Below are 25,406 nucleotides of genomic sequence, written 5' to 3'. Positions count from 1 at the left end.
CGAATATGGCACTCATTTCTAAATCCAAGATGGCGGACACGAGTTTTCAAATAAATGCAATATGGGTATCATTTTCGAGGTACTTGGGGGTGCTCATTACGAATATGGCACTCATTTGTAAATCCAAGATGGCGGGCACGATTTTTTCAAAAAAATACTATGTGGGTATCATTTTCGAGGTATTTGGGGATGCTCAATGTGAATATGGCACTATTTGTAAATCCAAGATGGCGGGCACGATTTTTCAAATAATGGCAAGTTGGGTATCGTTTTCGAGGTATTTGGGGGTGCTCATTACGAATATTGCTTTTGTTTGAACTGTCGTGTTTGCCATCTTGGATTTAGAAATGAGTCCCATATTTGTATTGAACATTCCCAAACATCTCGAAAACGATACCCAACTTGCCATTATTCGAAAAATCGCGCCCGCCATCTTGGATTTAGAAATAAGTGCCATATTCGAAACCTAAAACCGAAAATGCCATAAGCAAACATTAAAGAAAATAACTGTTAAAATAGATTAAAAAATCGCTTAAGAATGCTCCCCTTTTAAGAAAATAAAATATTTTAATATAAAATATTTCGCTTGAGTTACGAAAAGAAAGACATATAATAAGCTATCAAAGTTGTACTGGTGGTGCCAACACTATAGTAGAAACAAATATATACTGTAAATTTGTTGCAATATGTGCTCCAATTCAAATAAAATTAATATAAATAATTATTCAATAAAGCATGAACGCAGATCCGTTAAAAGTATTATAAAATAATTAAGTGTCCCAATCACTTACAGGAGTTAACGAAAACATTTAATGTTTATTCGAGTAAATATTAGTTCAAAATGCGCAAATAAATCGAAATTACAGGCACCACTAAAATTTACGTAATATAATTATTTTGATACAGAATAGCAAAATCGGGAGAAAAAAATTTCGATACTTTGCAACACTTTCGTATCTTGTTGCCGCGAAATTATTTTTCTGTTTTAGTGAATATTTACATAAAAATATGAGTTGAAACGCATTACTTACTTGTGGAATGCGATGTTAGTGTCTATTTTGTTTGTCTGTTGTATTTTTACACCCATTTACCGCACATTTCGTCATTTTTAGCAAAAAATTTTGGAGCTGTTCGCGGTGCAATATGACCTTGAGCACTAACAGCCCGCGCGCTCCTGGGACGCGTTTGGCACCCTCTAACTTGCCTCACTTAGCGTGTGCGGGCTAGGTTTCTATGCGTTATTATTCTAAGCTTTTAACACTCTCGTAACGTATAATTCAAACATGTAAATATGACCATAAAACAGTAATCATTCATATTGCCTGCCGAAGACATGTCCTACAAAAACGTACGTTTAGAGTACAGATTCCCAAAGCGGTCCCTACCAGTGGGCCCCACAAGAGTCCTAGGGCGATCGGAAGCAATAGGGGGGCGTTGATGCTATGCCAGGGGCTGCTACCGCATTTGAAAAATATACATATATATGTTTATATTTTCCTTGTCATTATTTGTATTAATGTAAAAAATACGCATTTCCAATTATTTTTTGTGGTGGTGCGCGTTTAATTTTTTTTAACTTGCCGAAGGGGTTTGTAAGCCAAAAAGTTTGGGAACCTATGCTTTAGAGTGTCTTTCTTCTTCTTCTTATGATATTGATGGCATATACTGTAAAGCTTGCCATCGTGGGGAAATTGTTGCCCAAGCTAACGTACACGAAACGTACAAAGGCTCCTTTTGTGTACCTCAGAGTGTCTTAAAGAAAGAAATTAACATTCTTACACTATCGTCATAGGACATCTACGCAATAGTCATTTATGTTAAGAAGAATAATATTTTTTTGTGAGCAGTACTGATTAATACGAAGCATAGAAATAAACTGGTTGTTCTAGACAGTCGTCTTCACAAAGTTACAAATTCGTTTAAGGACCAATGTATATTTTTCTATAACATTCCGGTTGATATTTAAAATTTGCCATTTACGAGGTTTAAAACTATAGTGAAACTAAAACTTTACATTAAAGGTTTTTTTATAATATCACGTGAAGGGACGAACAAGTCGAGCGACTGCTACAACTACACGCCTGTCCATAACAGTTGCAGTGCCACTCAAAGTTTTAGATCGCAAAGATCTGAGGCTCACTCCCATTGCGCCCGTCACCCTGAGACATAAGTTGACAAGTCCCATGTGCCTGTAACCTCAGCATATTTGTTATAAATCATTAATAAGTATAAAAGTCTATTTACAAAGAGCAACACAATAGAGTATCTTACTCATTTTTCTTCGAGAAATCTGCCTTATAAATAAATAGTAATTGTGATTTTTTTTGTGTAGAAGGAAAAAAAATTTAGAAGTCAAAACAATCATGAACCCGTGGATCGCAAACGTAATTTACCTATATAGCGGTGTATAGAACCTTGAAATGATGAAATAGCACTTATTCCCAGACGACTTTCATGTTATCATTTATTTCGTGTGTGTGTTGGTCGAGCTATTTATCATATAAAAACTCATACAAACAGAACTCGCATTTTAATGTAATTGCAACTGAATTCGCATACTTCAGTTCTACCACTCCCTGCGACAGTAAAACATAGAGGTCACACGTTTTTAATTAACCTAGCGTCGTGACGTCATTGATTACCTAAGGTGGAGCCAATTCGTCCCCTTTATTTTTATTATTTGGGTAGCGCACCTCTTTGAATAACAAAATTGAATTTTTATTATAATCGAAGCACGAATGTTAAATTGACCACAATGAGCATCTGTTGATTAATTTCCAATTATGTATGTAAATTTTTCGTATATCAATACCAGTATCAATTAACGTAAGGGACATTTTATCGAAAATGAGTTACATATATCATTGGATTCGGAAGTTCCCGCTCTATCGATTATTGTATGTATATGTATGTATTATTATATTATATGTATTATTAAAATTTAGGAATGCCCAGTGGTTTAAAATATAACAGTCCTTTACATTAAAAACATTTAAAAACGATGTTCAATTGTGCTTTACGTTACTAATATTTTATTTGTAAAATATGTTTGTGAAAAATGGTATCTATTGTAAAGGATCCTTTAAAATAGAATTACGTGTAATTTTCTATTTCTCTTCATGCTTACACTACCCTCGACGGTTTACATGTAAAATATTAGTAGTGTAAGCCACAAATAAACATCTTTGTTTAATGTAAGGGACATGCTATATTTTAAACCACTGGGCATTCCTAAATCTTTCGTTTATAGCATCAAAGAAGAGGAAATTCTAAGAAACTTTGCTCTAGACACAATCAAAATTGGAGCAGACTATAAAAAGTTATAGACAGATTTAAAAAAATAAAATCGTTTTGTTGAAAAACTGTGGTTTGTCCCTTACATTAATTGATACTTCTAGTGTCGATATAGGTAATTGACGAATAGGTTTCATTTAAACAGATGACTATACTGCTTATCATAACTAATGTAATCGACATTTTTTGCGAAATATATTATCTGGAATCAGCGAAACAATATCTACAACCCCCATTTTTTTGTTACTTTGTTTTATTGTTTTTTTTAATAATACCAAGTGACGGGACGAACCAATCGTGCGCCTGATGGTAAGCGACACGCCTGTCCATAAGTGAGCTTTAAATCGCAAATATCTGAGACATAAGTTGACAAGTCCCATGTGCCGTAATTTCATTAGCAGCCTTACCCTTCAAAACCGGAATACAGAAATAAGTAAGGTGGCAATACTTCCCTGGACGAACTCCTTCTCAAGGAACTCTACTGCTACTAAAAACAACAACATTGTTAAGTAACATCAGCATAATTGCCATTTTTTACTTGTTTTAGTAGCATAAAATCTTTAGGTGCTTATTAGCCCTCCTTGTTATAAGTAAGGCTTTTGCATTTCGGTAACTTTCGAGGTATTTCTCGAAAATTACCGTGTGCACTGTGGACTTTATGTTTTTTATTATGATTGCATGAATTTATTCATCGTGTACCTACTTTTTTGAAAAAAAATGTCATTCGACAATGTAATTTTATAAATTGCGATTATAATACACAGACAATTATGTTATTCAGAATAATATCTAAATAGTTTATATTATTTATTTAACACACAACACGAACTGTAAGCATTACTGTTAAGAGCTAAAAAAAATTACGGTAATTATGTAAAAAAAACCCGATCACTATTGTCTTTATAAAAACCCCAAAAAACCAATTATGTCTACTCTATGTGGGTGAAAAGTGAATCAACGAATTTTCCTTTGTTACAGATTTATAAATCACCAGACGTAAACACGGCGAACTCCATTCGCGTCGCGCGGTCCATAGTACGCGGTTTATTTTGAGAGCTATCGCTTCAAATATTCCCCGAAACATATGGTATCTTGACGTAGCTGTATTATAAACCATACAACTACAGACTAAAGAACTGCGGACTTCTTAAAACAAGTGACTACAAATAAAACTAAATTATAAAAATGTCCAAGATAAATTATTATCCAAAGAACTTCCATGCCAATGGTTATGGATGGCAAAGGGGCTCCAGTGCTGCTTCTGCAGTACGTGGTTTCCTTAACACGGAACGTGGTGAAAGAGGAGAGGCTAGTGGTAGTTCTGAACCTCTGATTGGAAATGGAAGTCTGTATCCTAAGCTTCCATCTGAAGATGATACTGTGTTCAGTACTGGTGGTGCTAGATTGTATCCTGCTTTGCCAGCTGAAGAATATGAAAGTGGTGCTGTTGCGGAAGTGGTGGAAGAATCATGTGCTGCTGTTAATGTTAACATGGTGGTAAGTGTTTTTGTTATAGTTTTCATTGTAAGTGTAATACGCTCAGAAAAGTACAAATTTCGTGACGGCGACATAACCTAACAAGGAACATGTTTTCTTTAAAATCTTATTCACATCGAGTTCTTAGGTTTTCGTTATTGTTAATTGAAAATAAACTATTTTAACCGACTTCAACAAAAGGAGGTTCTCAATTCGACTATATGTTTTTTTATGTATGTGTATGTGTGTTACGCGATAACTCATTTATGAACCGATTTTGCCAAATCTTTTTATGTAGGAAAAAGGATACCTCAGAAATGGTCCCATTTAAATTTAAAGAAAATGTACCACCTCTATGGGTGGCAAACTAGGGAATTAATGATTTTTCGAGGTGGATTTTTAGTACTTTATACCGAGACTAGATTCGGATCCATCCCGTATATGTGGTTTTTTTCTTAGAAACCAACTTTTCGGGCTCGTTACAGGTTCCATGGTCACGGCTGATTGCTATAATTTAATAATATAACCACTATACATCTTCTAAAACACACAGACTCGGTTTATTATGTTGTCTTGATGATATGAACAAATGCTCCAAATCGTTAAGTTTGGATATATTAATCCACTTTATCGTTTACATGTTTTACTTTAAGAATTACATAATATGGAATAACTTTCAAGTAAACAATATCATGCCCTTGCATTTAAATGTTCTCCTTGACCGCTTTAATCAAACCAAATAATTATCTTGTTATTTTCAAGCATCAAAGGATTCCTGTATTGGTAAAAATTTATTGCCTACTGTCACTCAAAATTTTGTACAGCACAACTATCATATATCTTAAATGCTTTCGATGTTTGTAACTCATGTGTACTCAGTGTATAACAAGAAAATGCCGCAAAATGTTTGTTTACTGTTTCATATTTTGTTTATTGAATCCAATATTCTTTATATTTGCAAACATTTTTTTTACTTTCTTATTGTTCTTAAGAAAGAATGTATTTAAGTTTTTTATTGAATATCACGATGTTTTACTATCATGACATTCAATTATTTTTTGTGAAATTACTCCACTAGTTTGTTATAATTATGAATACAAAGGTCCGACAAGCGAGCACATAGAACAATTCGTGAGGTCCGCTGGTTCTTTCCGTGTCTTAGTTGGCATAGCTTCTGACTGGTTTGCTAGAAGACGTCGGTTCGAATCGAAGGAATTTTTTCTAAGAAAGTCTGTGTATTAATAATTATAAGAAAATATTCTTTGATTATTCTACGAGACGTAATCGTGTATTGATATTCTTCTATTACCATTTGTTGTATTAAGAAACTATTAAAACATCACGATGTCGATAGTTTGACAAATTTGTTAGGTCTGCAAATATAGTCACTTGTAACCTTTGTCGCATAACACATAAAACAAAATGGTATGTCTGATTAGTTTAGATTTTAATCGATCTAATTCAAACTGCATTAGAATGACTCAGATAAATTAGTCTTTCTTTGCCAAATAGTTTAGCCAAATAACTAATAGTGCACGGGACTCGAGAGCGCTATTAATTTAATCTCACTCTTCTCTCTCTCGATCATAACGCGTGGAGGAATATTCATTCGTTGATAAAAAATCTGACTGGTTTGGCTATGAGCACCAACACCTTACCTAATCAGAAGCCTAGTAGCAGTAGAGCTCCTTGTGAAAGAGTTCGTCCAGGCAAGTACTGCCACCTTACCTATTTCTGCCGGTTTTGAAGGGTAAGGGTGCTGATGAAATTACAGGCACATGGAACTTATCAACTTTAGTCTCAGGGTGATGGGCGCAGAGGCAGTGATCCTCAGATCTTTGCGATTTAAAGTTCTGAGTGACACTTCAACTGTTATGGCAGGCAGTGTAGTTTACCGTCAAGCGCACGACTTGTTCGTCCCGTCACTTGATATTATAAAATTGTAACTAATATTCTTAAACAAATTGTCACTCATTTATTATTTTAGCCACTTGGAATTTTCTACGAAATTCTAATCAATAATATTCGAGTATCAAGTTCAAATAATTATATCGTTATTTCATAAGTAAATTACACTTGAAATCATCACATTGATAATACACTACTACTCATTCGTAATGTGATTTACGCCGAGAAGAATGAGTAAAAAATTCTAGGGGTTGATCTATGTAAATAATCATTTGTACACATTAATCATTTACAATATTTATTCAAAGATCTAGACAATCTGAAAGAGCTAAACGGGTTACGTTGATTTTTGTCATCCAAGTACGCAGAAGATGTATAATAAACCTTCAATACAAAGTTTTTGTTTCACAATACATAGTTATGAACCAAAATAAGCAAAACCAAAGCCGTGCTAACCTAATGGTTGGACCTACCTCTTCTTAAGTGGAGGTCGTAGTTTCGAATCCAGTCTAGCATCTCTTGAGTATTCAGAATGTATGTGCAAAATTTAATTTAAAATTTGCCAGGAACTTTTCGATAAAGAAAAACATCGTGATGAAACCTGCATGTCGAAGATGGTTTTCAATCCTCAAAAAACGTGTGAAGTCTCCAATTGAGCCAGTGTGGCTGACTATTACCTAAACCCTCGAGAGGAGACCTGTGCAGACCTGTCCAGAAGTGGGACATACATATATATGGGTTGGCGATGAGTCATAAACCTCGTAAAAGGCAAATTTTTAATGTCAACCGGATTCTTATATTATTAGAAGCGTATAAGTAGCCCCTTAAATGAATTTGTGATTTGTAAAGACGACTGTCAAGAACAGTTATTTTTATTCTTGTATTTATATTGTTTGTTTTTTTTTAATCTCCCTCTACGTGTCTATGGCTACTTTTGGTATACCTAGACCCTTATTATGAAATTAAAACCATAGATATAGTAAAAAACTTACATCTATGATTTAAACTTCGGAACTATAAATTCGTCGTCTTTACGAGTAAATTTCAAACCACAATATGCGTTGGTCACGTTACTGCCAAAACATTTATTTTCTGTTTCTTTCTTGCACTTTTCATACTCACTTCGATAGTTATGTATATGATTAATCATATTGTTTATAACTTTACTATTTATTCGCTAACTAGAAGTGTTCTCTGCAATCCAATTTTCAAATCGGAAATATGTGACTAATGGCAATATAATGATTCTGGGTTTGACCCGTCATGAATGTGAATCACACTGTGACGTAGTTATCTTGTTAGGATTACGTTAAGGAAAAGACTTCCTCTCCTTATCGATGGATTTTAATACTCCTACGCAGCGTAGACTCATTATAAATTTGCGCACTTTTCCTTTGTAATAGTTGTTTGGTAAATACGCTACCTTATTTCAATAAGAGCTACTCAATTTTGGGTTTACTCTTCCGCACATCCCCAATAAAAAAAATAGACCGAACACCTGTCAATCCTCATCTATACCCTTAGAAGATGGAAAAAAGTCTATACCTGTGTCGCTTTCTATCGGAACTAAATAACAAAAAGATAATAAATAATCAATGACAACAAAATGTGTAAACAATACAGCTTGCTCCTTCTTTTTTTACTTTTTATTTATTTAAATAAAAACTTTTCGGAACTTAATTAAAATTTCTATCAATTAAGAAATTTTCTTGATGAGTGGCTAGTGAGACTAATTAATCTTAATTCTGCCATATTTCTTAATTAAGTGACTAAAACGCTTACCGCCAAAAGACAAGAGAAATGACAAAAACTTATTATGCATCTGACGTTACTTTTTTAAATTACCACCAAAATTTAAAAAAAAATAAAATGAAAAATTTAGGTGAGTTCGATATTTTTTGGAGATGGAGAAAACGGACTTTCGAGTATTCCTTTTCTCTGATCTGCAATCAAAACTGTAACAGAGGCTTATTTTTCAGTTTGACAAAATATATTTTTTGATGCGTTGAAGAAGTTGGGATATCGTTGGTCATGGTGTACACAGTTAAAATGAGATTACGTAGAAAAAAAACCATCACTTCTCGACGTCACGGACTTACCAAACCACCCTCTTACATAGTATCGAAAACATTAACACACATTCAAGACTACTCGACGTTTTCGAAAATCAGAATTTCGAATGAAGAATTCAACACTAATACTTACTAAATAATGTTTATATTACAGTCATATTACTATTGCGCGTAGGCAGCAGTCTGCACAGAATCTTCAAACACTCTCAAGCTCATAAATATAAATTGCTACTTCTAATAGTTTATATCACAAAACTAAACCATGAAAACTATAAAATTGACATCACGCGCATAAGAAAGAAACACAAGTGGAATATGCATTTTTAACTATAATTTCTTCGTAACGTTTTCATCTTTTTCACGAAATTCGTTATCAGTCAAAGAGATCTAACCTTGACGTCGATAGACAGCAAAACATAGGTTTTTAGTTATCGGATTTGGGTTCTACAAATAATTGTGAATACTTTGTAAGCCTTGTATTGATCAATAACGCTATCTATAGAGTATTTACATTGCATATCAGTGTGTCGTTGTATGACCAGAAATCTCTAAGCGAAAATTGTCCAAGTAGCAGTGCTACGTGATTGCATTATCCGGCTTTGACATCAATTTTATAACTACATAACCTTGAACTATTCAACAAAAAACATAGCCGGAAAACTAACCGAAAATCAAATGTTCCTATAGATAGATGCTTAAAGAGACGCTGTACACTGCTAAAAAATTTATCTCAAGTTATGATCACGGTTATTAAACTCATATTAATACAATTTAACGGTAAAAAAGGATCTGATCTAGACTCTAGAGTTCATGGTTAAGTCTTACCATGAATAAATTCTTAACAATTGTCTATAGTTTTGGGGTTGTCTGTATTTCCTGTTAATAGTTTATTTCACTGTCTTTTCTTTTCACCTAACAATGGATAAGGTATCTCAACCTGAAACCGCGGCCGCTTCAAGTAGTTACCGGGTCAATTTATTGGCCTTGCGCCGAACACTGATGTTGTTTCCAGGAAAATTATACACATACAGTTTATTAAGGTTAATGTATTAGTAAAATATAGATAGTTATAACACCAGCTTAAGAGCAATTATTAATTGTAAAGAAGAGCGATGTTTCCTAACACAGGCCCTATCAAGCTTAAAAGGAAACATCAGCCCCTGAATTATGCCATGTACAGTGAAGTAATAAAATATTTTTATTTATTATTTTTTTATACAGTCGATGCTCTAAAATACTTGACTCCTTAATCGTCTTTTTGGTTCGGTGTTCATCAATGTGAAAATTGTGTTAAACGAACTTAACCTTTAACCTGTGAGCCGTAAAAATCATTTTAGTATGACGTCCTTATTGCATCATTTACAAATTTCAACCAAAAAGTTGTAATTCCTTTACACTTTTCTGTTGAATGCTTAAGAAGACTCTTACAACCAAAAGGTTGGCTAGAGAGACAGGTATCTTAGGGCATCGACTGTACTAGTCGTACTATCATAATGCTTACATATGGTCTATCTACACATCAGGTATCGTACCACTTTTTGCAATCGTCTCTACTGAATCACAAAACTTGATTACGAACTAAATTACTGTGATAGAATAAAACTGTCTTCGCTAAGTAAGAACTTACGTACTTTCATTGTAATAATGAGCATATAAATTACAATTAGCTAAGTAGACTGAATATCAACTTAGTGCCGTTTTTCAGCCTTGGCCTAAAAGTTAAGATGGATTATTTATAACTTAATAAGGGCATCATATCTGTACAAACTTCTAGCTGTTAAGTAGTTTATTCTACAACGGACACGTATGAAGGCATTATGGGATTGCGATACATTGTTACAAGACCTCCCGTGATGAATATGGCGCCAATAGTAAAGCTGACTATGGCAAGCGGCATGTGTATACAGCGAGGTTGGTTGGCTTGTTACGCCCATTTTTGGGAGTTGTTTACCTTTTATGTATACAGGTCTTCCGAAATATGTATAGGTAGCACCGCATTACGTCACTGTTTTACCAGACGTATTTTTGAAATGTAATTTAAATCAGTTCTTACGCAACAAAAAAAACAATATTTTGTACTTGCATATTGGAAATGAAAACTTACTTGGTTTTCGTATTTCCCAACCAAAATACAAGAGTAGATGTTTTAATTACGAACTCTAAAAAACCAAAATATAGGAGTAGGTATTTTAATTACGAAAAGTAAAAACCAAAACATAGAAATTGATATTTCAATTACAAAGCGTAAAAACATAAATTCAGGAGTATATTAATATTAATTATGAACTATAGAAATTATGACCACATATTCACTTTGATGTAAATAACTCTGTTAGCATAGAGCGGTAAGAACTAGATGAAGAGTTTCCGAGTAAGATTGTCAGTCAGACCAATTTAGACTAACTTTTTTAAATTTACTACTTAATTTATTACTTAAATTTTAAACTTAGATGATTCCTGTGCGGGTTCGCTCGCACAGGTCATAGCGCCCTTCCCTCGAATCCAAGAGGTTGATAGGAAGGGGCACTGTAAACAAAACTTATGCAAAAAGATATGAGACTGCTCTAGTACTGGGGATTATCTAACTTTAGACCAGATTAATCGGTGTAATTGTCGGACCCAAAAATGTCTTATTTAATCGTGTTTATATAACAAGTGCAAGGAGTCAATGTTACCTTTACAATGGATTTTAATATTTACTATCTCAAAACATACTTGTGAGCGTGCAATCGCGTTCGTCATTACACTGAGTCATGTTTTAGAATTGGTGACGTATTTACTCATGCCCATATCGAAGAGACTGCTTCACGGTTGCAGACAAAGTTGTAAGGTTTCATTCATTCTTTCAAATGTTTTATTCAGATGAATGAATGCGATATTAGAACTACCTATGATTGTTAATGTAATTATATGATTAACATACGTCACGGGTACATTATAATATATGATTTTATTGAAAAGTAGTATCTGATTCCCCGTGTAGTTAAATAATAAGCAGTATTTAAACCACCCAATCCTTGACAACATTTATATCAGTTGTGGGACAAATTGTATAAAAATCCAGGATACATCATTTTTGTTTTTGGGCATTAAGTCAATGTTTTGGGGTTTTAAACTTTTTGAAGGTCAACGTTATTTTGTGTTGCCAGATTTTTTTTAAAGCAACTTTGTAATAAAAATCGATGTTCTTTTATATATTTATAAGTCCCACTTATTTACGAACAATATTCGATAAATCAATGAACAAATTCTGAAAAATCTTAACGGTTCAGTCAGCAACTCATTTAGTAGCTTACGTCATGCATCGCGCTGGCAATAATATTAGTCTGTAATCCCACCGAGTTTAATAGGTCACGAGGTGCGCGCGTTCTCGGCACAAACCAAAGCTTTTCTGTTTAGTTGGATGTACGTCTGTCAATTTTCGTGCGAGTTTTTAGGTAGAGTTTCGCTCCGCAGAAAGGATTTGTTTTTATCGTATTTACCGCGTTATTTTATCTGAAAACTTATTTATCGTGATTACAATATCATTGTTGTGCTGTGCTTTATAAAAGTTTCACTAAGAGTTTTGTGTTTATTTTTAAATTTTTATGTTTTTTATGGTGTCACATTCCATCAAGATTTTGGATTCCTATGATAAATGATGACCTCACCTTGTTTTTGAGTAATACTGTAAGATATTAGACATATTATTGCAAGAGCTAATTATCGAAATAGTAACTTCAGATTTTACTTAAATTCTACTATCTGTGACCTAAATCTATCTGTCTCATGTGATATTACAAGGTCCAAATTCTCTATTTATACGTATCTCCCGGATAAGCTTCATAATTATTGTCTGCATGATGTTAACCTTGATCCTACATCAAATACTTTAAGGTACCTTTTTAGAAGTTTAATTTATATTAAGAAGTTTTTTTTACTTCCTAGGCATGGTTCATTAATATTCAGCGTGTATTCTAGGTTATTCTAATTATAAATGTAAGCATAAATTTACACACCAATTTCCCTTGTGTGTAAGCAGAAACTACAGACCTTTGTAAACTGTCAAGTTTACTTTATGTTGCAGTAAAAGATAATATTTCCAATACTGAATAAATATCAAAAAAGAGTTTTATACATTTTATACAAATTTTATAGACTACATTAATGTTTTAAGGCATTTCAATTGACACTGATATCAAATCTATTGAGACGTGTGTTTATTCCAATTTTCAATTTCAACAAGCAAACCTGCTAACTATATCGATTTGGTCTTGTTTCCAATGGCCTTTTGTGTTTATTTTATGCTAAAAGTCCTTGACTGTACACTAACATACGATGTTATATTATTGCCAGAACAAATTAAGCCAATATGAAACTGAAAAATTTAAATACTTTAAAAATCATAATAGTTTCTTACACTAAAATTCATCTCACAACTCTGTACTAGCACTACTAGTTTGAGGATGAAAAGTTTGTAACGTGTGTTTGTTGTACTTTTTTCTAATATAAATTTCTGTAACAAATAAGATAAGATAAAAATAGACCAACATAGTTGCCAAAATTTTATCTATTTCACATTTAGATTTTACATTTCCATTTTACAATAAAAATAAGTCGTAAATCAAACTAGATCATGATAACCTAACAGTAACAAATACTTTCAAAAACATATCAATTGTACGTTACAGCTGTCTTGAAATTCAAGGCCCTCACATTTCTTTTCAAATATGTTTTTACTCACAGACCATTTCAAAAAACACTGCTATCATAAATATGGCTGTATTAGAGGTCTAATAGACAGTCATTGTGGTCTTTCTATAGCTAAAGTCTTAGTCAAAAATATTGTGTACTAGAACATACTCCTAGTTGGATAAGAAAACTAAATAGCACTTACAAATTTACAAGATGAGGATTCATTTGAAACACAACAAAAACTTAATCTTTGTATATAAATATTTTAAGTTGTTACTTTGGACAATTGACCCTGTAAACTGTTGTTAAATAAAGAAGTGGATGAAATGAATTCTTGATAAATTTACATGGTAACAGTGTATCCACATGCCACACTGATCTTAATTATTTGTTAAAAGACCACTGAAAATGTACAAGAATGTTAATTATCATTCTTCAGTGCCATTAGATGACATCATTGTAACAATAAAGTATATCTAGTCTTTGTAACTATTTTACAATGATCTCTGACAGTTGATGACCTTTTAAGACAACATCTGCTACCTCAAATGTATTTCTTGTGGCTTTTCACACTCCCAAAAACCCAGTGGCTCTATTTACACACACTGTATAAGTAAAAGATAACAATTTGCTTTTGGACTATAAAACTATAGTGTAAGTATACTTTTGACATTTGAGACGATGTTTTGATGTTCTTCAATAGAAGAATACATTTACAATAAATTCAATTTTGTGAAGAGGGGCGAAATCATCTTAACATGTCATCTTATCAGCCTTTTGTTATTTCAAGGTATAGTTCAATTTATAAAAGTTTAATGGCCTCTATTACTACAACATAGCATTTGTTCTCAGTATTGTGATCACATCAGGATGAATGACTGTGTACCTGTGCTTCATTTTGTTTTTTTTTATTTGTTCTGACTACTGTTGTGGCTGTGACATTTATGTTAAATTAAAAAAAGATAATAGACATAATTAAATTTCAAGCATTTTTAAACATTGTAATCTTTGTTTCTATTTATTTGCTCAAACTAAATTGTTTTGAAAATTCAATAATAATAAAAAAAATCCCTAAATGTTAATTACCCTTTTTTAAATTACTTTTAATGCCTAATTAAAAATATGTTACATAAATATGTACATATATTATATAAATATGTTACGTAAAATTACATATTTAATGTGTTAGTCAGTTTAGTGACATCATAAAAGACCCTTTCTTTAGTCTTGAAGTTTACTATTATTTAAACACAGCTCAACAAAACAGTGACGATTAAAACACTCAGATTAAAAAAAAACTCCCCCACAGATTAAAAATGCCCTAGCGAAATAAAAACGGAAACAGTGTTGTGTAAAAGACCTCACCATGGGGCAAAATGGCGGCGATTTTGGCGCACTTTTGCAAGGCGCGGGAAGGCAGCTTTTGAACCAGGGAGGGCAAGCACTATTCCAATATGGCGCTCAAGCTTTAGGGAACATCATAAATGAAGTGTTTCAGAAAAAAGAAGTAGAACAGAAGAGATTTTTGCCGAGCATTAAGAATTACAAAGTGGTAAGTTTTGTATATAAGTTTTAAAACTAAATAATTATTTATTATTTACTTTAGCCATTCAATAATAAGTTACTAAACTGGTGTGCTGTTGATTGTACGAAATACAATCAAAACGTTGCAATTAAAATTTCTCTACAATTTAATTTTTTTTAATGAACACGTAAGAAACAAAGGGCGTTTAATGTAATTTCAGATAGAAAGAACTGATTTTATTATACGTAATTTTCAGGTTAGTTTTCTCTAACTAATTTCGGTGACAGCTTTTATTATTTAAGTATTCTGGAATATTATCATAAAGTATTATTTAATATTCGAGTGTAGTGACCTGAAATTTAACACTTGAATAATAAACCACCGATTAGGTAGAGAAAACTAACCTGAAAATTACCCTACTATTGTTCTTGAATCTGCACAGATTAAACTAATCTGCGCTATACTGTGTTGCCATGTCCATGTAACCAGTATAAAAGTTTACTGCTGTTTTAGTAGAGTTTTTAATATTCTTTGATTAAGCGATTTAAGTCTCAAAAGTTTTCATATTTCCGAGACTGAAAATGTCAATCTGGAGTCTAAATGCCAAAAAATCGTAAACTCACGACATATTCTAAACCGAGATTCCCAGAATTCTTCTTTTTATAGTATCGATGGCATACACTATAATGCTTGCCATCGTTCTTAAAGTATTTATCAATCGGCGTATAGTACTCGACGATTGTTGCATAGGGTGCGCCAGACTAAAGCTCCTTTCGTGCACCTCAGAATGATATCCCTAAACACTGCTGAACTCTAAAAGTGCTATGAAGGAATCATATAATAAGTACACGCGAAAAGTAAATCAGATTTCCGATACGACATTGACGAATTCGGTGATCCAGTACCTTAGCACTGTGGGCACTAAATGAGAATGAGTCCCAAAAATGCCAAGTAAAATAATTTGAGAAACGACCTTTTCTTAATTAATTCTTATCTTAGTCTACTCATAGCACAGGGAATTCCTGAGACAAAGATGAATTGGTATAGTTGTCTGGTACATTTTTAGTAGCTAGTAGTTAATTTGTTTTTCACGCATTAATTCATTGTCTTGACAAGTAGTAGCAGTTGAGGTCCTTGTTAAAGAATTCGTACCTGTACGAATTCTTTAACAAGGACCTTCCCTGGAAGTACTGGTGAAATTACAAGTTCATGGGACTGGTCAACTTATGTCTCAAGGTAACGGGCGCAGTGGCCCCTCAGATCTAAAGCTCTTGAGTGGCATTGTAACTTTTATGGACAGGATTGTCGTTTACCACCAGGCGCACGACTTGTCAGTCCCGTCACTTGGCATTAAAAAAACTATTGTTGTTCCAATACAAAAAAGTAATAATTGCGTTTCCTATAATTTAAGACGCAAATCTTACCTTATAATTGTCATACCTAATCTTCAACTGGCCTCCAAAAGATTGGGGAGCTAAGCGTCAATTTAGACTACCCACGCGGGTTATCGCCTTTGTGTTAGGCGTTTGTACATGTTACTACGGAGGTAACATACTCGACTATGTTACATTACATTGTTATGACTGCGATTTTCGTACTTACTTTAATGTTAAAAGGAAAACGTAGCGAGGAAACCTACAAGTCGGCGAAGGTTGGCAAAAAGTCTTCGCAAGTTGCGTAATTCCTAACCAACCTCTCTTGAAGTTCGAGCAAACAGTAAAGCTTCACCGCAAGTACAAGCAACGAAAGCACAAGCTGCAAAATCTTTTTTTATTATACAAATGACGGAACGACCTAGTCTTTAACAGTTTTTTGCCTTAAATCACTAAGATCTGAGAGGCACTTTACCCTTCAAAATCGTAACACAATAATGCCCACATTACTGCTTGGCGGCAGAAAAAGTAATCAAGAGATTACTTTAATAAGCAGGAATGTAGGAAATTAAAGCTAATTTCCTACATTCCTGCTTATTCTCCGCACTTTTGAACAGGTATTTTTCCAAGGACATTCTCAATATGGTTGAAATAAGCACGCTAAGGTCGATCTTTCACTTTTACTCTTTAAATATCTGCCACAAAACCAACGAAACATTAACTTTTGTGTCCTAGTTACTTACTACATCATCTTTCACAATCACAACACAACGCGCTCTTATTACACCGTTATTTTGTAATTAATCCGTAAGTAAAAATATAATCAATACAAACCGAGGTTAGGCTAGAAATCAACCTCATTTTTGCGGTGTACAGACAAAATCAGATTTTTCTTGCTCCACCATGTTTAAATGAATGTTTTTGTAAAAAAAACTTTTGTAATGAAAACAAAAATAGAGGAAGTTCCGCCATGTGCAATCGCGCCAAGCAAAAATGCAGCGCATTATTGTTACCTGGTCTGGCAGTTGCAGTCTAAGAAACATCCTCAATTCTGTTACAATAAATTTTAACTCCAGGGATTATGTTGAATAACATGGTCGATAAATATAGAGATGACATGAAACTACAGCAATTTCCGATATCAGCCTATCCTATCAGCTTTTTTTCGTAATACATCCGTTTAAATGGTAATACAGCCAATAACCTAATATCATGAATTATAGCCAATAAACAAATGGAGTGTTTTTCTGTTTAATGTTGTGTTTTTATACTAGGTACAAAATTAGACTGGGAACATATTGACAAACTTGAACCCACACGGTAAATTTGAGAGCGCTTTTATAAAGGACACTTATAGACAAGAAATTGTAGTGGATTAGTCCGATTGGGCTTATCTGCATATCTTTTTATAGAAGAATGAAACATAAGATTCAGTCAGTTGCTTTAAGCACGTGCCTTTCGTATACCATCCATATATATATATCCATATATATAGGTATTGATACTAAAGGTTAAGTTACCTTACCTATTGCTGCCGCCAAGCAGTAATATCAGCATTACTGCGTCCCGGTTTTGAAGGGTAAGGTGCTGGTGAAATTACAGGCACATGGGACATGTCAACTTATGTCTCAGGGTGACGGGCGCAGTGGCAGTGCCTCTAAGATCTTCGCGATTTAAAACTCTGAGCGGCACTCCAACTGTTATGGACAGGCGTGTATCTTACCATCAGGCGCACGACTTCTTCCTCCCGTCATTTAGTAATATTAAAAAAGTATTTAAATAGGCAAAGAAACGAAATCAAAAATATTATTGGGCTTCTCCAAACTAAATGAACTCCTAAGACAAATGTCTTTTACTAGTTTCTGGGTTAGAAACTCATATTTTAACCGTAATTGCCTTGTACAACCTTGGGTTTTTTTGTAACTCATGGTGTAACCTGTTATTGTAAATGTTTGAAACAAATTGTATTATCATATTCCAGTTATCTTTTATACATCCTCAAAACCTGATTTTGACTGGACTGGTGTTTTATCATTTCACGACCTTGCGTAAAGGCGGCTCGGATGGTGATCACGAATAATATTCATAAGTAAGTTGTGCCAAAATGCGCTCGCGCAATACTTATCCTCTGAACCACGCCAAAAGCACGGTGTGTTCTTAGTATAATAGTTTCGAAGATCAAAAACCGAGATCAAAATTTGCATTGTCATACTACAAAAATAAATTAAATACAAATTGTTATAATAAAACAAACATGCCCATTCGGTACGTGTATGACTCAGGTCTATTTAAAGTACCTCTAGCCGAACTGTTACCATGCCGGACTACCACGCAGAGATCCCAGGTTCGATTCCCGGGCCGGGTCGGGAGAAATATTTGTATGGCCTACATTTATTTCTCTCGTGACTTGGGGTGTAAATTGTGGTTGTCTATGTGTGTGTCCATGGCACCCGCGACACAGGTTATCCTAGTGCGGGGCTTTGTTGAATGTGTGCGTTATCATTATTATATCTATTTTTAACCGACTTCCAAAAAAAAGGAGGAGGTTCTCTATTCGAACGTGTTTTTTCTTTTTTTGTATGTATGTTACGCGATAACTCCGGTATTTGTGAACTGATTTTCATGATTCTTTTTTGTTGCAAATATGGTATCTCCATAGTGGTCCCTTTTAATTTTGAAGAAAATCATCCACCTCTAAGGGTGGGCTGTTCACGCATGAAGATTCATTTTTATAAATAGTGCCTAAATTTTATTATAAGCAGCAATTATTTTAATGGTTGATTTTGCTATTCTCCAATTCAAGGCATTTTGTTCTCTCGATATACATTGAGAAGCGAGAACCGATTTTTATTATATTTGAACGCACACTACTCGGTAACCGATTTCAAAAAAACATGGTAATTATATGTAATACCACGTACTTTTGAGGTCGGTTTTTTTAGTACTCTGTACTGAGATTAGACTCTCGCCTCTCCCAGGGCCTAAAAGATTAATTTTGATTTCTTTTTTATTTTACTGCACAGCCCTCCTTAGTATTCGACCATGCCATATGCGATTTAAATCCGGGAAAATAGTTTCCTTTCCTATGTGTAACAATCGCGAAAACCTAAGAACTCGTAACATGAGACTTAATACAGGAAATGCATAAGATATTCTGTAATGGCACATAATTATATAAAAATTATATTGCAAAATTTATTAACGAAGGCTGCGCCATTACAACTAAGGCACATACCGGTTTATGACAGGTTGATGTATTTACTGAACGATTTCGTCATAGTATTAGCAATCACATAATTGTTCATTACGTATGCGTAACTCATACTTCTATGTTAATTATTTAAAGACCGGCGAAGTATGATAAAAGGCTGGGTTACTCACGTACAACATCAGCAGTAGTACTCCATCCTTATGTCGTTGATATACCACCCATTCGTACTAAGCGCTTTGCTTCCTCCTTTCTGATGCATACAGCAAAGGAATGGAATACACTACCGGTATCTGTGTTTCCCGAAAAGTACAATTTGGGGCTATTCAAGGCTAGAGTTAATAGGCATTTTTAGGCAGACGTTTACCATCATCGGTCACATCGTCGCTTAACGTCAGGTGAGATTGTGGCCAAGTGTGTGTCTCTTATTTATAAAAAAAACAGTCTGTGTCAGGAAGGTTCAATAATACTCACGTCACTCATAGCTTTAATTGCAAAGACCTGTGAGGCGGTGCCCCGCATATATTGGCAGTTTCAAGTTTGTGTCTTTTTTAATAAATTGTAAAATTGAAACTGTGTTCCTTTAATTTAAAACACTACGTTGCAGAAAAGGATTTAATGGATCCTTTCTTTGTTTTCCTTTTCTTCCTATGTTTTTTTTTCACACTTGATTTTTATGTAGTTTTATTTACTTTAAAAAAAATACAAAATCTCCATTAAGCACAATATCCTATCTACAATATTTAAGATACTTTCCCTCCGTGTCGCATAACCTCGGGACATCCTGTAAATACTCACATTACTGCTTGGCGACAGAAATGGCTATGATGGCAGTACTTCCCTGTATCTCAAGGAATCTACGGCTACTAAATTTTATTAGTATTCATAAAAGCGATTTTAAATTACTTATTCTTCGTTTTTAACCATTCAAATACGAAACTATGTTTAAAAAAATTAAGTAAACGAGGCAAATACATTCTGTATTTATGTGGCATTTGTATCCATGGCATGTTGTAGAGACATCGTTACAGCACGTTATGGATAATGTGTTGTCTAGAGCTGTCCTTTGTTATCGTATGTTGTGTACCACATACGTAAAATGTACACTGGCTGTGTCAAACGGCGCCCTGTGAATTATTACTCTGGACCATTCTTGGCGACGCACTACATTTATCCGGTCTGAAAAGTTTTATATCTGTGTTCTAGCGGAAACGACGTATTTCTGAGATCGATAAGAATTTTTTCGTTAGTAAGTAACTTCCTTGTTATAAGTGTCGTAGAATTTAGTTTAAATCGTGCAATTGTCAGTGCAAATATCAAGTTTTGTAGAGTACCTATTCTCTATTGTGGATAATGTCTTGTCTGTGTACAACATTCGAAAACTATATTTAAGAGCACGTTCTGACTGGACTTGATTTTAAATCTTATAACTATTAGGGTATAATTATAACAAGAATTCAAAGCAAAAACAACCGACCTCAAAAGTTCGTGGAATTACATCTATTCCAAGCCAAGTTTTAGTGAAATCGGTTACCGGAAAGTACGCGAAACCGAATTCATCCCCTAGTTTGCCGCCCTTAGAGGTGGAATATTTTCTTCAAATTTAAATAAGATCACATCTGAGGTACCCTCTTTCCGACAAAAAATATAATCATCCAAATCGGTTCACGGCGTTATCGCGTAACATACATAAAAAAATACAGTCGAATTGGGGACCGCCTCCTTTTTTTGAATTCGGTTAAAAATACAAATAAATAAGATTGAAATAAATATTACACACGCCAGCACATCAAGCTACACATTGACGTATCTTGTTCCGTTGCAATAGAGGTGATTTTCGAACAAAAATGTGTAGTCAGATGTGCCGTTGTTCGTACATCAAACCAAAGAACTTTTAACAACAAAGAACCTTCTCTAATTGCGAAAAAAGTCAACTATTCCAATCACAATTCCTACACGGACAAAGTATATTTACTTCCAAAGTATATCTTTGTATAAATAAATATTTATACATATTTTTGACTGATGGTTCCTTGCAGACTTGTGGTTTATTACTGCGAATACAAATAATTGTAATAGGTACAGTTTAGAGCAATGGTCCGATCTTATATGCACCATAGTGTCGAATTTAAATCTTGAGCGCCATGAGTTGACATGCTCTTGTCACTGTACTTGCGAGTACCTTAGGCCACGTGCAACATTATCAACATTGCTACAGGAGACTTTTAAATACACGAATTCTCATTATACACGTATGTTTCTATCGCTCAATTGTCTTAATTTTGCTTGCCGCGACAATAAATTAAAGCATGAAAAAATATATTACTGTCCTTGTAAATTACTTAATGGCATATTTAAACAGGTGTTAGAAAACTGCCGAAATATATTTTTCCCTATATTTCGTAGTAGAACCACTAAGATGGCAACACTGCGGTTGCCTGCTCTATGCAATGATCTTTATGATACTATCTGCACTAGCGATAGTACTTAGTGCGACTTTGAATGTTAGGAATACTAATCATTCGAATGGCCAAATCATTCGTATAAGCCGAACCCAAGCACAATCATTCGACTCAAGTCGATCACCGATACCGATGCCCCTGCCATTCCGTCGAGTGCACGAGTCGAAAGATTATTATGAAGTACTCGGAACTCAGACCATTCACCATGTCCATATTAAAATATTCCTATCTCTGTCATAATTACGGTATTTACCTATATCAGAGAGGGCTAGGTGATCACGAGCAGAAATGCTCTATGGAATCTATGGATGAATAACACTAATTAGTAATGAATGATCGTTCAGATCATTCGAATGCTAAAATTAGTAGATTACTAATGTCGACTTACATTTTCAAACTCTTATATTATAGCACAAAGTTAATGACATGCAAAAAATGAAATATATATACAAATTTTGCAGGCTGATTTCACGTCACAATTGCTTTTTTTTTCTCAACTCAACACAGCCTCGCACTAGGGAAACCCTGTGTCGCGGGTGCCACGGACACACACATAGACAAGCCAAACATAGAAACATAGAAAAGCCAACAAATTACACCCAAAAACACAAGAGAAATAATGTAGGCCATACAAATATTTCTCCCGACCCGGGCTTCGAACCTGGGACCTCTGCATGGCAATCCGGCATGATAACCGTTCGGCCACGGAGGCAGTTAATTCCTTCATATTCACACACTGGCTTTTACCTAGATTCTTAAAGTGATGCATCCAAATTAACGCCCTTGATAAGAAATTTAAAATAAATAGAAAGTTTTATCGTTTCCTGAATAATCACTTTATAAAACACGAGATTGAGAACGTAAGGCATCGATTTGTCATCCGAATCGCGCATCGCTAATCCGCACTCTGCACAAGGCTTTACTTGCATCTATACAATCCCTGTGACCTCGTCAACCAATTTGTTCAATTGTCACGGCTGACGGGCGTTTACTTTGCATCAATTGCCGCGGTGTTTTTCAAAGCAACATTAGGAAGTTTACATACTTACATAATTAGGTGTCTAAATATAATACATACATTTAAGTGTTTTATACCGACGTTTCACGGATACGGAACACGAAATAAACTACAAAACAAACAAGCACTACACTTAAATGTGTAATTGAACGGTATTTCTTTAAATAAAGATACTATGCTACTTAAGAGCAATTAATCCTTGCAATTGACATTAGTAGCAGTAGAGCTCCTTGTGCAAGAGTTCATCCAGGAAAGCACTGGCACTTTACTCTACCGCCAAGCAGTAATGTGAGCATTACTGCGTTAAGGCTTTGAAGGGTAAAGGGTACTGGGATCATTTTCAGATAACCTCCAAAAATGTGACCCTTTCAATAACTTTTATGTTATTACATGAATGCTAAGCATTATTTATTTAATATGATTGCTTGCTTACTTAAGTCTGTGTTACACATAAAAAGACTACTTTACTACGTCACAGTAACAAATAAAAATTAAAAAAGTGGGCAATTTCTCTTTCATGGGAGCCTGTTTTACGTCGCCCTAATTTTAAGAAAGAAGAAGAAAAATTAAACACTCATGGAAATCGCAATATTTCCCATCGGGGATAAACTCTAATACCTTACACGTCGAAAACATACCGTAACTTTCCAATTTATTACAAACAAACATGTTTTCTTGGGAATAAATACAAAATGTGTTTCAATTCTTCTTATCATTAGTGTCAATTCAACTAAAAGCCTCCTAATAACAAAAGTTCTTACCGCATCACCTTCACACTTCGCACAAGTGAGAATGGGCTACTGTCGGTTTGGAGTGTACACAGTAAAGTAACCTGTGCATCTCCGTTTTAGCAAAAAATCGACTTAAATACCAATTTTAGCGCTAGTGACTAAATCGTTCTCATTCATATAAAGCAATCTATCTAAATAAGTATTAAGTAATAGTTTTATAAACTTTATTTATTGTACATCAATTAGACAAAGGGAACTATAAAATTCATGCACTTTTATAACGGTCCAGCATATTTTACACACTTGACAATTAACAATGTATCCAAATATCATTATTGTCGCTCTCATTCTTGTCTACTTTTAAGCAAATAGTTACTTTAAGACAAACATTTACTTGAATTATAACAATTAGATGGTGATAGTGGCGGTGATGACGGTGGTGACGACCATGATGGTGGTGATGATGACGATGATGATTGCAGTGATGATGACGATGATTGTGATGATGATCTGAATGGTAATGATGCTGATGATAATGGTGATCACGATGATGATGTTGATGGTGGTGATGACGATATATTGATGTACATCAAAGTTTATATGACATTAACAAAACACTTATTTAGATTTATTTATTAATTACATATAGGCAGATAGACGCTCTTACACGGATGAGAATGATTTTGGTACAAGAAGTTATATTAAAATATTTGTTACATGTTAAATGTTCTTTTGTGAACGATTAAATGTGTGTTGTAATAGTAATTTTTCATTACTGTGCCGTCTTTCTCATTTATGTATATGAGAAAATCACACGTGTTACTGCAATCTCATTCGCGTGACCTAAAATATCGTTTTTTGTTGTATTTAACTTAAATATTTCTGTGATTTTATAATTATTGACATTGCTTGCACTTACTTGTACGTACAAGTAAGTGCAAGCAATGTTAAGACCTTAAAACCAAAAGAAAAAAAGGGTTTTTACAAAAATCACTCAATAAGCGCCATTGAAACTCGGAAAGTGAAATTCACCCACTGGTGAAATTACACATGGGACTTGTCAAGCAGTGTTGGGCAAAATTTAATTGTTCTGGCAATTAAAGATTGACAATTGATTAATTGTCAATTGCGAAAAAGCAATTAACGATTGATCAATTGTTAGTTGCGAGAACCGCAATTAACAATTGGGGGGCCCGGGTTAGGGCCTGATGGCTCCGAACCGGGCACCCCAACCGAGCCACCCAACCGGGGCCCCCAACCGGGACCTCCAAACCGGGGCCCCCAACTGGGCCCACAAACGGGCCCCCAACGCGGCCCCCAACCGGGGCTCCAACCGGGCCCCCCAACCGGGGACTCCAACCGGGGACCCCAACCGGGGCCCCCAAGCGGGGTTCTCACCCGGGGCCCCCAACCGGCCGGAATTGATTTTAATTGCAATTAAAATCAATTTTAATTGCAAATTTAATTGCAATTAAAATCAATTCAATTGAAATCAATTGATTTCAATTGAATTGATTTTTTAATCTGAATGAATTATTGATTGAAATTTAATTGATTAACGCCCAACACTGTTGTCAAGTTATGTTTCAGAGTGACGGGCGCAATGGCACTGTCCCTCAGATTTGTTCGATTTAAAGCTCTGAGTGGCACTGCAACTGCTATGGA

The 25,406-nt window shown here is 34.4% G+C and overlaps 1 protein-coding gene across 4 annotated transcripts in view; it reads left to right on the top strand.

The window, feature by feature from the left end:
* LOC113233557 (calpain-A) overlaps nt 1–25,406 on the top strand; it is a 75,647-nt gene that overhangs the window by 1,397 nt on the left and 48,844 nt on the right. For 2 of the 4 annotated variants that reach the window (XM_026468682.1, XM_026468684.1), the window contains exon 2: nt 4,273–4,791. In XM_026468682.1, coding sequence (XP_026324467.1) covers nt 4,480–4,791 — 312 coding nt within the window. In that variant the 5' untranslated portion in view covers nt 4,273–4,479. Of the gene's footprint in view, nt 1–4,272; nt 4,792–14,728; nt 14,977–25,406 lie in introns of those variants that run through there. The other 2 variants (XM_026468683.1, XM_026468685.1) reach the window with 1 other exon arrangement.

This window comes from Hyposmocoma kahamanoa, unplaced genomic scaffold, assembly GCF_003589595.1.
Source record: "Hyposmocoma kahamanoa isolate Upper Pololo Valley unplaced genomic scaffold, ASM358959v1 79, whole genome shotgun sequence".
Lineage (NCBI taxonomy): Eukaryota > Metazoa > Arthropoda > Insecta > Lepidoptera > Cosmopterigidae > Hyposmocoma > Hyposmocoma kahamanoa.
This window is presented reverse-complemented; position numbering and strand designations above follow the sequence as displayed.